Raw genomic sequence first — 15,229 nt, forward strand, 5'->3', positions numbered from 1 at the left:
AACATATAACTAACTATTTATGGCATCAAGAATGACAATTGACGTTTGACTGTCATAAAATCCGTGATTCAAATTCCAAACACTAGATGGACCACCCTGTAGAAAGAAAATCATTGTAAAAAACAGGGATGACGGTCAATCCCCTATTCCTTTTTTCCCTTTATTCCCATATTTCAGAATTTTGTCCCTTTTCTCACTTTTTCTTGAAACTACGATCATCAAGGTGTCGACTTAAATTATGGAGCCATCAAAATGTTTCTCATATTTTTAAACAATCGACTTGGCTTCGCGATTTTATTATAAAATATGGTTTTTTTCAGTTTCTAGAAATGCAATTAATATTAGAAGATCTTAAATATTTTAGCAAGGTCGATTAATTAAATAATTAAATAATACAAAAAATATAATTAATCATTCCTTGAATTCATCTCTAGCGTCCATGAATTTCAATAATAATTCAAACAAATTTGTATTATATCTAACACTTCAAATAAAAATTACGATTTTTAAGAAGATCAATTTTAAACCAAAAATGAAATAGTTACATTTTTAGTTAAGAAAATTAATTTCCACACTAAGGCAGATGACCTTAGAAACAAATTTCACTGTCAACCAAGTAGTTTTATTGTGAACCAAAAAGAAGGATTTTAAACCAAGAAGATTGATTTTCTACAAAACAGGTGAATTTTCAACTAAGAAGATCAATTTTTAAACAAACAAGGAATAGGTAAATTTTTAGTTAAAAAAGAAAATTATCCACACAAAAGATATTTATTTTAATAGAGCTTCCATAAAAGATGTCACAATTGGGGGGGAGGGGGTAACCGAACTGTGACAGTCTGTGTAAATTTCACAGGCTCTCTAAAAACAAATTTAATTTAATTTTCAACCAAGTAGTTTTATTCGCAACCAGAAAGATTAATTTACAACTAAAATTATGAATATTTAACTGGAATTCTTGAATTTTCCACCTAAAAGATGAATTTTCTACAACAAAGACGAATTTTCATCAAAATACATGAACTTTCAATAAAAGGTTCGAATTTAAAATAAAAAAGAGAATTTTTTAACCAAAAACTTGAATTTTAAACTAAAAAAGATCAAGTTCCAACCAACAATGGAATAGTTAAATTTTAAATTTAAAAAAAAATTTCAATCAAGAAATTTTAATTTTTATCAAAGACGAATGTTCAAGAAAATACATTAATTATCAAGCAAACGGTTGAATTTACAAATAAAAAGATTAATTTTAAAACAAATAGCTGAATTTTTAACTAAAAGAGATCAGTTTTTAACCAGAAATGGAAATTACAATTTCAGTTACAAAAATTAACTTACACAAAAAAAAACATATTTCTTTAAAAACAAATTTAATTTAACTTTCAACCAAGTAGTTTTATTTTCAACCAGAAAGATGAATTTTCAACTATAATCATGAATATTTAACTTGAATACTTGAATTTTTAGCAATAGAGATTAATTTTCTACCACAAAGACGATTTTTTAACAAAATAAATTAATTTTGGTTTCAATGTTTGAATTATCAGCTATCAAAAACAAATTCTCAACCAAATAGTTGAATTTTAAATAAAAAATTTGAAGTTTCAACCCAAAATGAAATAATTGAATTTTAAACAAAAAAGATGAATTTTCAAACAAAATTATCAATCTTTAACTGGAACAGTTGATTTTTTTTTAACCAAAAAGATGAATTTTGACCAAAGAAGACAAATTTTCAAGAAAATACATGAATTTTCAATTAAAAAGATCAATTGTGAACCAAAAATGAAATAGTTAACTTTTCAGTAAAAAATTAATGTTTAACCTATAAGAAATGAATTTTCAATTAAAAGCATGTAATTTTCAATTGGAATAGTTTAATTTTCCGATAAAAAAACAACCAATTTAAAAAAAACTAACTTTAAAAAAAAATGTTATATTTTCAAACAAAGTAATGAATTTTCAACTAAAATTATGAATCTTTAACTAGAATGGTTGAATTTGAAACCAAAAACATGAATTTTCAACTAAAATGATTAAATTTCCAACAAAAAATTAATTTTTAACCCAGAAGATTAATTTCTACCAAAACAGTACAAATTTTCAAATAAAAAAATACTTTTCCAACTAAATATTGAATAATTACATTTTCAGGGGAAAAAATATATTTTTCAACAAAAAAAAACAAATATTTAAAAAATAAGATTAAGTTGCAACTTAAATAGTTAATTTTTCAGTAAGAAAATTAATTTTGAGCCCACGAATTTTCAACAAAATAGTTCATTTCTTAAGCAAGGTCATGAGTTTTTGACTAAAATGATGAATCTTTTATACCGAAAAATTAATTTTTAACAAAAGAGTTTAACTTTCAGCAAAATAGTTCAATATATTTAAATATTAACCTACTTTTATAAATTAATAATAATTGTGATTCAATTTAATATGGCAATTAAAAAAAAAAGCAAACTCTCAAAAAAATTTCATGACTTTAAAAAAAATCCGATAGTTCCAGGTTTTGCAGGTAGAATGTCTGACATTTAGTTAAGATATTTTTGTTGTTATAACATAAAATTTATGAATAAATTTTTATTTTCCTACCTGAAAAAGTGCCGTAATCATATATTTCATAAATATCGCTATCATTTTTGGTGAAAATATAAATTTCGAGAATTAAATTTGCAAATAATCCCTTTTAACGATGTTCTAGGTATACGATCAAGTTCAAAATCACCTAATCTTTAACTTGATTGACAAAATTCGCAAAAAAAGGCCCATTGATTATTGTACTTGTATTTTTTCTGCAGATTTAGACGAAATCCGTAATTTTTATTTAATTTTACAATTATATTCCATCACGTTTTTATCATAATTATTTTATTTGCCTTCTAAGAAATAGAATTTTTTTAGTAAATGAAAATTGAATGAAAATTACGACTCTTGATTAAAGCGGTAGAAAAAGCAGATATGCAAATGACTACGTTTAAATAAACAATCATGACCTAACATAGTTTTTTTGTTATTTACAGTTGGGGTTTCCTTCTAAAATTTGTTGTAATAATCATAATAAAGATTCTCAATTTTCGACAATTTTAGGTTATGTCAGCGTTTTACACCGGAAATGGATATTGGTAAACAAATATTATAAGATTTCAAGGATTGAACATTTTTCAACAATTTACGTTACTCTCTTTTGTTAGCGTCAGCATTTTTATTTATACCGAAAATTGACATTTAAAAAAATCTTTGTATTCAAATGGTTCATATATTTTTTTAATGATCATATATGTTAATCACTAGAGAGCAGTTTTTCACAATTTTAAATCAATATTGAAAAAATATTGACAATTGCCCATGTAGAAAAAAAATTAATATCAAAATAAAAAATCATTATAGTTTAAAAAAGATTTATAATTTTTTCAGTTGAATTTTTAACCCAGAAATATTAATTTTTAATGAAAGTTACTTTTTAACCAAATAGTTTAACCCTAAGCCGAAATAAAATAATTTTCAAACCAAAAGAAGCATTTTTAAGCAAGAAAGATTAAGTTTCTTTTAAAAGAGATTAATTATCTTGAGGTTAGTCTGTGAGTAGAGGCTGATTCAAAAGTATTAAACTTAGATTGAGTGGGAAAATTAATTAATTCAAGACGGAGAGATAAGAAATAGATAGTGAATGTATGCTTGAAACACTTGGTGGTCCTAAAAAGGACCGATTGTTTTGGAAGTTTTCGATTAGATGATGAAAGTCTGCTTACTTTTTCATGTAGACCGCTCGGCTAATTGGTTTTGTGATCTGCGGTGATGGAGCAATCACACGCATTACTGTCGCTCTTAATGATGTTGCGACGCCAGCGAGTTATTCGAATTGTATTTTTATGAACTCGGTTGTACGGGGTGGCAAGTGCAATATCGGATGCTAATGCAGCAGCCTCCGGAGTGTCATAATCGTCGATCATTGTTACAATCGAGGAATCGTCCAGTCGGGATATTCCCAACCTCGTAGTGGAGGTAGGGGTGGACTCCTGAGAGAGAGGAACCATGAAGTACTACCGGGATTAAGATCCAAGTACAGTACAAGTCCGATGACTTTCCAACTTGGGGTCTGTAGGGGCGGAAAATGCCAGGAATTGCGGACTTATCGGGCGCCCTCTCTATTAGCACGATATTAGGTGCACGCATGCGTAAATCATGGGCGCAAATCATGAGCAAAATAGCACACGTAGTGGGAGAACCACAATTAGTGTGCGTGCCGTACGCGTGACGACGTTTTAAGGGGAGTGTAAGATGGATCCGCGAAAAGATGGCCGACCAAGTGTTAATAGGGTTGAGCTGATTGCTGAATCTAGGCAGATTTCGCGGATTCTTGACACACTGTTTCGTTTTCTTGTGGGTTTCAAGAGAACCAATCACTAATTAAACAGGGTGATAAAAAATCTATCTTCTGAACTTCTCTACAAGGAAAGGCAGGTGGGTGCTCATTAGAGCGCCGGCCTCCGGGCCAGTGTACTTCATTCTAAGCATGGGGACCTATACTCATAAGGTAGTAGATCAGTTAGATGAAGATTTAGATGAATTTCACGAAACTAATGCTAATCTAATTCACAAACCTCTTATGCAGGAAATCGCCTCCACACAGAATCCTCAAAACCTAACCTCCCAAGTAATGGTTCATCCTAACTTATCTTTTCCGAACATTGACTCCGAAATGAATACGAGTATCTCCTCAGAAACTACAAGCAATGTATCTCCTAATCATAATCACAACGAAAACGGGAATCCTTCTGAGCAAAGCCCTCATTTGGCTATAAATAAAGTAAAAGCTACCAACAAGAGAACTTTAGATGACCCTCATAATGATAGTAATATCTCCAAATCGAGACATACTAACAGCACCCAATTTCCTTTCAATCACGAAACTCTGGAACCGAAAAATCTCTACCCTAATAATAACAAGGGCCCATTCACAGTTGAAATCGACAGTACTACTAATCCCCCCATCCAGGTTCTGTCTTTAAGTAAAATTCTACACAAAAATTTTAAGGATGTAGTCATTGAACGCAAAAAGAAGAGAACATCTAGATTTACTGTACTTTGCAAATCTGGCCCTGGAGCCAACAAAATTGTCGAAAACTTAGAAAAAATTAACCCTAATCTCAAAGCCCACATCCCTAACTTTAGAATCACTCGTTTAGGTCTAATAAGAAATGTGCCTGTTGATTTCTCAATAGAAGAAATTAAAGAACAATTAATTAGTTGTGACCCTATCATCGAAGTCAAACGCTTTGAATGAAAAGACAAAGAGGGAAATTAAACTCCTGGTACCACAGTTCTCCTTACCTTCGATGGTCAAATCTTTTACAAGACATTAAACTTTTCTTCCTTTTCCTCCGTGTTGATCTTTATGTCACTCAAACAAAGATTTGCTACTCCTACTACAGCCACGGACATGTGAAAAGCATTTGCAAAAACCCGCGATGCTTATACTGTGGCGAAAAACCCCACGACATAGATCAAATCTGCGCCAAAGTCTCTGATAATCCTAAATGTCTTAATTGTGATGGATCCCAGTGGGCCACTGATAAATCTTGCCGCAAATACGTAGAAGAAAAACGAATTAGGAAAATCGCGGCCTATAAACCATCGTTCCTTTACCCCCTCCTCCTCTCCACTTCCTCACCGAAAAAACACCAATCCATCACAATCGGAATCTCAATCTATTCAGTCTTTCTCCTACCTTTACTCGAGAGAACCCAGCCCTTCTGGTAATGGAATTCTTTTACAAAATCGACCCCTTAGCCCCCCATCTAGATCTCCTATCCCACCCCTCTCATCTTTTGTCAACAACAAAAATCTCGTAAATATGATTTCATCCTTAATGTATTTACTCAAACTTTTTTCTCCAATCATCTCCCTCATCCAAAGTGGGGGACTTGAACAGATTGTTAAATCCCTTGATTGTATGAAATCCAAACCCGTTCATAGACAATGGACTTTCAAATATTATATAATCTTAACATTTAATAACATACTGAACTTATACGATTATGAGAAATTTAACAAAGTGAAGGATTATCCAATGGAATTGTAGAGGTATCTTTTATAAAAAAGGTACCTTGGAAAGAATTTTACATAATTATGATGTATTGTTAAATGAAACTTGGCTTCAAAAAAATAACTTCTTTCTAAAAAACTTTAATACCATTCGAAAAGATCGTACCAATCACATGGATTGCAGTTTAGTAATAGCAATTAGGAAATTTATTCCATTCACTCAAACTCCGGTATATGAATTTCTGGACCATTTGGATACACTTTCTATCTCTATCTCCTCTAATTGGGGCGAACTCATCATAATTAATGTATACAGAAATCCTAGTGCTCCAATATCTCTATTGACTGGGACAATTTCCTCAATACAATTTCGGGACATTTCCCGTCTATATTTATCGGAGGAGACTTCAACTGCCATCATCAATCATGGGGATGCGATGTATCCTCTTCCTCCGGAAACAAATTATTAGAGACGATTGGGAATTCTACTCTCAGCATTCTCAATGATGGTTCTCCTACACGTTTTACCCGTCCCTACGAAGGCAAATCAGCTATAGACCTCACTATTGTTTCAAGCAACCTCTTTCCTCTTAGTGACTCGAAGGTTGAACAAAACAAAATGGGCAGTGATCATTTCCCGATCTCCACCACTGTTCGAATTTCTTCCTCTTTCTTCGAGTTTTTCTCTCATAAATACAATCTGAAAAAGGTTTGTTGGACCACCTTTTATGAAACCTTAAAAGATGTTCAATTTGATGATGCAGATACTCATGTTACTCCAACTCCTTTCTTAGCTCTTCAAGCATTTGACACTTTGACTTAATTGATACAGCCCTCCACACAGCAGGTCCAGAAATAGACAACAAACCCTCCCGAGATCATCCAAATTCCCCAACTTGGTGGAATGAAGAATGCACCAAACTTGAAAGACAAAGAAAAGCCAAACTTGGCAGATACCACGACAGGTGCACCTCTGAGAACTTTCTGGACCTTCAAAAATTTGAAGCCACTACAAAACGAACCTTAAAAAATGAAAATACTAGGGTTTAGGTCTTTTTGTGAATCCTTATCTTCAACCTCTAAGCTTTCTAACGTTTGGAACAAAATTCGGGGCTTCAGACATAGATTATTATCTCTGCCTTCACCTACCACTTCCACTGCAAACACAGAAACCATAACAAAAATGAAGGATTTCATAGAAAGATTCCACCAAGTCAGTGCACCCTCAAATTTCCTACCTCCTATTCTTCTCCTTCCTAATTCCCCACCCCCTTACGTTCCCACCATAACTTCACACTATCTCTCTGTACCATTTACCATTTATACTCCAAGAAATAAAACATGCTGTGAAAAAATCTAAAACCAAATCCTCTCCCGGTTCCTTTCCTGAATCTTTGAGTAACTACCTCGTTTTTCTAATCCCTAAACCCAACTCACACAAATTCCGTCTAATTGCCCTTGCATCCTGCTTCTTGAAACTTTTGGAGAGACTGATTACTAATCGTTTACATTGGTGGCTTGAAAACCAAATTCTAATCCATAACTCTCAGTTTGGATTCAGAAAGAATCGATCTTGTAGTGATAGTCTTGTCATCCTATCCACAGAAATTCATACATCTTTTGCAGAAAACTCCTACACAGCAGCATTGTTCCTCGACATAGAAGCGGCTTATGATAGGGTGGTTCCTAATATTTTAATTACTGACTTGCGAGAACTGGATGTCCCCAGGGAAATCTGCAAATTTTTTGAATGCCTAACTACAGAAAGGATTGTCTTCTTTAGAATTAACAACTCAAATGTAGGCCCACATAAATTTCAGAGAGGTCTCCTCCAAGGAAGTGTCTCAAGTCCAGCCTTATATAACATCTACACATTACTTATGTAAAATTCTGCAATTTGTTGATGACATTGTCATATTTTACTCATCACGTAACGTTCACAAATGCATCCACATCTTACAATTAAGCCTCAACTCCCTACAAAATTTTTTTAAATTAAGACGCCTCAATATCTCAGTGGAAAAGATTAAGTTAGTTACTTTTAATTCCAACAAGAATCGCATCCCAAGGGATTCCCATGTAATTTTATACAATAACAGAATTTCACTTTCTCATGAAGTGACCTTCCTAGGACTGATTTTCGACTGCCAGCTATCCTGGATACCTCATTTTACATACCTAATAGACAGAATCCACAAAGTTACCAATATCATTAAATTTCTTAGGGGAACTTGGTGGGGCGCTAATTCCAAAACCTTGCGTATGCTGTACCACTCTCTAATTAGAAGCTTTCTTGAATATAGATGCCAAGCTTTAACAATCTATAGCTGTAAACCATATGATAAAATCTGCAAACTACAAAATCAAATTCTAAGATTAATCCTTGGTTATCGTATATCCATCCCTATCCCGGTCATATACGCCGAACTAAAAGAGCCTCCCCTACTTCGCCGCTTGCAACTCCTAACAGTAAAAATTCTCTAAAAAGTCTTTTCAATGGAAGGACATCCATTACTTGAATCCCTTTATAGGCTAGAATCAACCACAGCTAGAAATAATGCTTATAATTATAGAAATACCTTCGTCTTACTAAATGACTACATGCACTTAAATAAATTTGAGTCCAAAATTATGCATTCCTATACCCCTCTCAACTACCTTTTAGATTACTCTCTTGAATTCGATACCCCTAATATAAACCTACAATTGGGCGAAATTTTAATAAAAAGTTCTTCCCCAAATCTGGACTTTAACCAATATATTAGGAAAAATCTCAAAAATGCAAAAAAATTTTACACAGATGGTTCTCAGAAAGAAGCAACTAAACACACAGGAATCGGAATTACTTGTCCCCCATTACAAATCTTTAGGACATTTAAAATATTTCACCACTCATCTATTTTCACGATTGAAGCTGCTGCTTTATCTGAAGCATTAGAAATTATACTAGAGGAAGAAATATCCCCAGCTGTAATAGCCTCAGACTCCAAAAGTGTCTTACATGCATGCCTTAACTTTAATCACTTAGAAACCAAAAATTATTTTATTTACAAAATAAGAAATCTTCTCTCCATTGCGAAAGAAGCTAATATTAATATTAGTCTCTATTGGATACCTGGACATAAAGGAATCTTTGGCAACGAAGTTGCTGATAAACTAGCCAAAATGGCTCTAACCTCTGGAACCCCTTTAGATTATCGAATCTCTTATACTGATTTCTTCAAGTGAATCTATGACACGCACTTCAGACTTACGAATTCCGACCTAGAAAGAGATAGTTCACGCAGACGAGTGGGCCTTTATTACTTTCGAAACTTGTTTTCAACCTTTCCAAAAACTTGACTTTTTCAATGAAAATCGGGAAATAGAAATGATATTGTTAATATCTGTCGTCTTAGAAGCAATCATTACGCTCTTGCTGGTAGTTTAGCTAGGAAAAATTTTGTAGAGCCATACGAATGTCCTTGCGGGCATGCTGAAGAAGATATTAATCATGTTTTATGAGCCTGTCCCTGCTTTCATAAACAAAGGAAAAACTCGAATTATCCTTAAACAAAAAAAAAAACAAATTTCTTCCTTTCTGCGCGGAAAGCTTCTTATATGAACCTAATAGTTATGCTTGTAATCTAATTATAAAATTTCTTAGAGACTGCGAACTACTAGTTTAAACTGCTATTTTATATATTGCTTTCTCCCTTTTTGCTTTTCTTTACTTATACGCCTCATGCTTTAAATTGCTCACGCTTTATGACTCATGAACCCCACAAATTATGAAATCACATACATTGGACACAACAATCCTACTTGAATTACCCACCTACTCTACGAACACTGCTAAGCATATATAGCTCCATCTATACTCTATCCATGAAAATACATACTTGAAAGTCTAGAAAATTATAAATAATTGCTATGGCCGGATAGGTCTCGCTGTTATCAGCAAGGGGTGTCCAACGCGAAAACCTGGACATGCTTACAGACCTAGTGCTAAAGAAAAGAACACAAAAGAAGAAGAAGATGGATCCGCGCCGCGAGGATCAGGGCGTTTTACGGGGGAAGTCCTAGGAGAGAGACTGAGGGAGCTTGTGCGACATCCGGGGTTGGTGTCGTCCGTTTGCGGTGACGTGGCTTTCGGAAGCCAAAAGAAGCAAGATGCTTAGCGGTACGGTGATAAGGGCGCCTTGCCGCACGCGGTATGTAGCACCGACATGAGAGAGCGAGCTAAAAGCTCATATTCTAACAGAGGATTGGGTTCTGTGGGGATACGGGATTTTCACGGTGATATTGGGCTTTTTGATGATGGAATCGAATTTCGTCGATATGGACAAGACTCTCTCCGTGCTGAAGTTGGATTTCTCCGCGTGGCGGGGTGTTACTTCCGATACGGGAGTAAATCTCCGTAAAACGGGTCGGCTGCGACTGTGCTGTGAAGGCGACATGCAAATGTTAGATAGGGGGGTCCTGAAAGGTAAGAAGGCGAGTTAAGGCGGAAATTGTCCTTTAATTCAGGAGAATTGATGTGCACGTTCTGGAGGCTCTAGGAGAAGTGACTCTTGGTCTCAAAACGCGCTATACTTAACGGCTAGCCACGTGGCGGTCGCATCGCCAAAGTTAACGAGCGAGTATCTTTTTAGCAATGCGGTTGGACGCGGATGTCGCACGATTGACGTGCTTTCATCAAGCATGAGTCTACTAGCGTGAACGATGATCGAAGCCGCGCTTGCACTGTCGAGTGTCCGAGATACTTTGATATTTTTTGACTGAGTGTCGCGAGTCAATTTATTCTAAGTCGAATGAGAGGTAGGGTTAAAACGCCCAGGCGACGAAAGAACGAATCATGGATGTTTGCTAAATATTATTCATGATTATAAATATTATTTATAACCATGAATATACTTTAGCGGACATCAATCTAGCCAAACAGACAGGTTTTCAACAAAAAAAAGTAAATTTTAAAGCAAATAGTGTAGGTTTCTACCAAAATAGTTCAATTTTCAACCAAAAGTATTAATTTTCTTCCGAAAAATACCATTTTAAACAAAGTTCATAAATTCTCAACCAAATGGTTGAATTTTCAAATAAAAAAAATACATTTTGAATCAAAGTGGTGAATTTGTAAGAAAAAAGTTTACCTTTCAACCAAGTAATATTTGATCAAATTCCCTGTTCAAGTCAGGATAAATGAGGAGTAAGCTAATAAAACGTAATGAATCCATTTGTTGAAAAATTTAGAAAATGATTGTTTCTATATGTTCTGAATATCATCAATTCGATTATCAAAATTAATTTAGAGAAAAAAAATTGCAAAAGGTTTCTTTTTATATGTATAATGGAAAAATATGAAAATTCTTTTTCTAGTAAATTATAGATAACAATGTAGAAAATCAGATTCAAGGAACGTTACATTCTTCAAATAATATGATAAACTCTTTTTATTTAATAAAAATCCAGACATTTATTGGGGTTTTACGGTAAAAGTATTAAGTTTTCTAGGTTGAGTTAAATGCCTTTAAGTGTAGTTTTACGTGAACAAGTAGGTTCATTAATATTAAGTATCTTAAAGTACTCTCGAACAATATAAAAAAATCAGTAATAAATAATGATAATAAATATAATCTAATATACTAAAATAAAATGGAAATAATGAAGACCTGCGACTGCATATAAAATAGAAATTACATTTCTAAATTACAAAAAATTATTAAAATAATAAAAACTTGAATTTTCCTGAAATCAGAAGTAAATTCCCCGTTTTTTAAATTAAATTCTCAGCCATTTCTCGGTTTTTTCTCGTTCAAGTCGCAACCCTGATTTTTAAAAATTTTTGATTTACCTGACATTCTGCTACTTGCGTTGTTGTGCGATCGCCCACTACCAGTCGTATTCGTATTGCTCGTGTTGGCAAAATGGCCGGATGCAGAGACAAATTGTCGAATTAATATTGTGGGCAAGACACCAGTCACTCCAGATTTCACTTGTTGCCCGTGCAAATTACAGGTGGAAACACGAATCGGCGAAACCCAAATTTGAGTGGCTGTTCCTGATTCTTGAAGGTACAAGTCCAATGCGTCTATCGACACCCTCGTCATTCTGTACTTGATGTCCTCTGAACTTGGACATCTGAAATAAACTTTTCATCAGATACAGCCAACTTTCTTCATAACTAATGCTAATTCTCACAATAGAAGGCTTTCAAAATTCCACGATTTGTCTATGTTGATGGTTCTCTGGACCCCCATCAATCATCGAATTATTGCTTTATTTAATTACGAGACCGTACTTAAATTATGTAAAGGATTATAGGTCCTCTTTAAGACCCCCAAATTTCCTTATTTTTCCTTGACTAATTTTTCATTTTTCTTCATCATTAATATTCAAATATGTACCAGAATTTTAATCTTGTAATATTTTCAACCCAGAAAGATAAATGGTCAACAAAAAAGGGTCACAGTTTATATTTCAATCACTCAACAAAGAAATAAAAGTTTATCTAAATTATTGAACCTTCAAGCCAAAAGATACATTTTCTCTACAAAAATGAAAATTTCAAACAAAAAATATGACTTCAGCAAAAAAAATCATTTTCCACGAAATTGATGCATTTTTATCGAACAAAAATTAAGTTTAAAACTAAGAAACTATTATTATTAAATAAACAAAAAAAGAAAGATTTTTCAACTAAATACGATCAATCTTTAAAAAAATTCAAAATTACATTTTCGGTTAAAAAAATTAATTTTAAAACAGTAAGAGGGCTTTTCCACCAAACAGTTAAATTTTCAACCGAAAGCATAAGCTTTCAATAACATTTTTTTTAAACAATGTAGTTTAACTTTACCAAAGTAATTGCATTTTTAATTTTAAAATATTACTTTTCAACAAAGCAATTAAACTTTCAATAAAACAGATGAAGCTATTTGAAACTGGCAATAAAAACATTACCATAAGAGGTAGGCACATTACACGAAGATCTTAAATTTTCGTGCGCAGGTGCGCAATTGTCCTCTTCCTGTAAATGGAAAAGTGTGCGAGTGAGAAAGTTTGTCAACTTAACGTAAGTTAGAGAGGTTCTGTTCTTTTGTTGTTCATCATACGAAAGATACAAGAAATAAATACATAAACATCAAATATATTATAAAATATAAAAATTATAAAATATATTAGACGTTTATTGTACGTACTCGCACACATTTCCATGTATAGGAAGATGACAACTGCGCACATGCGCACGAAAATTTAAGATCTTCCTATAATGTGCATACCACTTACGGTAATGTTTCTATTGCCAAGTGAGGAAAAAGAGTTGGGCCTCCTTATTTTTCCTTCGTGGACATCTTAAATCTTTGAAACAAAATAGTGGAATACTCAAACAAAAAACAATCATTTTTCACTAAAAATGTATATTTTTATTTTTTTTAAATGAAATTTCTACTCAAACAGATGAATTTTTTTATCAAAACAATAAATTTGCAATCCAAAAAGAGATGTTTTGGTAAAAAGTCGAATTTTTAACCAAAAAGTTTGACGTTTTAAGAAAATTGTTTAATTCTCTATCAAATAATTGCATTTTTACATATAAAAAATATGAAAATTCTTTTATACAGGATGAATTTTTATTTTAAAAAAATACATGAATTTTCATCCACAAAAGATTGTAGCTCTCTTTTCAACACTAAAATATAAAATTTTAATAATGAATTTTTATCCAAGAAAGATGTAATTCCTGCTAAATCAGGTGAATTTTAAAATCAAGAGGACAAATTTTCAAAAAAGAGTTGAATTTTGATCCGTACAGTTAATTGCTAATTAAATAGTTAAATTTTTATCCAAAGAAGATTCTAGTTCACTTCTATGCACCAAAATAAGAATAAATTAATTTATAATAATAACAATAATAAATATATAAATAATAGCACTAAAAATAAGTTCATTTTTTGCTAAATAGTCGAATTTATAATCAAAAAAGTTTTAACAATATTGTTAAATTTTCAATCAAACAGTTGAATTTTGTCAGAGGAAAATGAAAATTCTACTAAAACAGGTAAATTTTTTAATCAAAAAGACAAATATTCAAAAAAATAATTAAATTTTCATCCAAAAAAGATTTTAATTGACTTTTTAACACAAAAATACGTATTTTACACGCAAAGTAAATTTTCTGAGAATAAGTTGAATTTTTGAAAAAAAATTTGCATTTTTATCTAAGAAAGATGCAATATTTCTAATAAAAAAGTTGAACTTTTAAATCATATAGAGAAATTTTGAGAAAAAAATAGTTTTTATGCAAAAAAGATTTCACGTTGACTTTTCAAGATCAAATTATGAATTTTTGAACAATGAATAAGTTTTTATGGAAAAAATTGAATTTTCAATCCAAAAAGACGAATGTTTAACCAAAAGGGATGACTTTTTAACAAAATTGTTTAATTCTTTACTAAATAGTTGCAATTTTATATATAGTTGCATTTTTATCCAAGAAAGATATAATTCCTACTCAATCAGGTGAATTTTAAGATTAAAAAGACAAATTTTCAAAAAAAGAGTTCAACTTTCAACCGAACTATTGCATTTTTATTCAAGAAAAATGCAATATTTCTACTAAAAAAGATGAATTTTTAAATCTATAAGACAAATTTTAAACAAAAAAAAACATTTTTATCCAAAAACGAATTCAGTTGACTTATCAACAATAAATTATGAATTTTAAACAAAAGTTAAATTTTTTACCAAAAGAGTTTGCGAATTTACAAAAATTATGTAAATAAATGACGCACCTCCTTCCCTCTTCCGTAATAAATCGCAACAACCCCCCCCCCCCACCCCCAGCTGTTATGTAATTTAAGTACGGTCCCTGCGGATTCAGGGTATCTCGGAACGTGAAAATGTACATTTTAAATCTTGAATGAAGTGCATTTCGATTTAAAAAAATTATTAATTACTTCATATTCACAGTTGACCAACTAAAAACGTTTTTTATCAAAAATATTTGATTAGAAAACCTTTTAATTTTTAATTGATTCTGTCTTCAAGTGAAATATTTTCGAATTACACATTCTAAACTATTTTTTTCTAAAAATTTGTGAAATTCCCGGCCAAAAAAATAAATTGACGGTCTTTTCCTGGTTCCGGGGCGAGCGTCCACCCTGTCTTTAGAACCCTACTCGGCACTTGAAAATTT

General features: G+C 32.2%; 1 protein-coding gene across 1 annotated transcript in view; it reads right to left on the minus strand.

Moving 5' to 3' along the window:
* Window positions 1–15,229, minus strand: part of LOC117175918 (transmembrane protein KIAA1109-like) — a 178,513-nt gene that overhangs the window by 119,386 nt on the left and 43,898 nt on the right. Inside the window, exon 8 of the mRNA XM_033365766.1 lies at window positions 11,885–12,171. Within this exon, the coding sequence (XP_033221657.1) occupies window positions 11,885–12,171 (287 nt within the window). The remainder of the gene's footprint in view (window positions 1–11,884; window positions 12,172–15,229) is intronic.

The sequence above is a fragment of the Belonocnema kinseyi genome, chromosome 7, assembly GCF_010883055.1.
Source record: "Belonocnema kinseyi isolate 2016_QV_RU_SX_M_011 chromosome 7, B_treatae_v1, whole genome shotgun sequence".
In the NCBI taxonomy this organism is placed as follows: Eukaryota; Metazoa; Arthropoda; class Insecta; order Hymenoptera; family Cynipidae; genus Belonocnema; species Belonocnema kinseyi.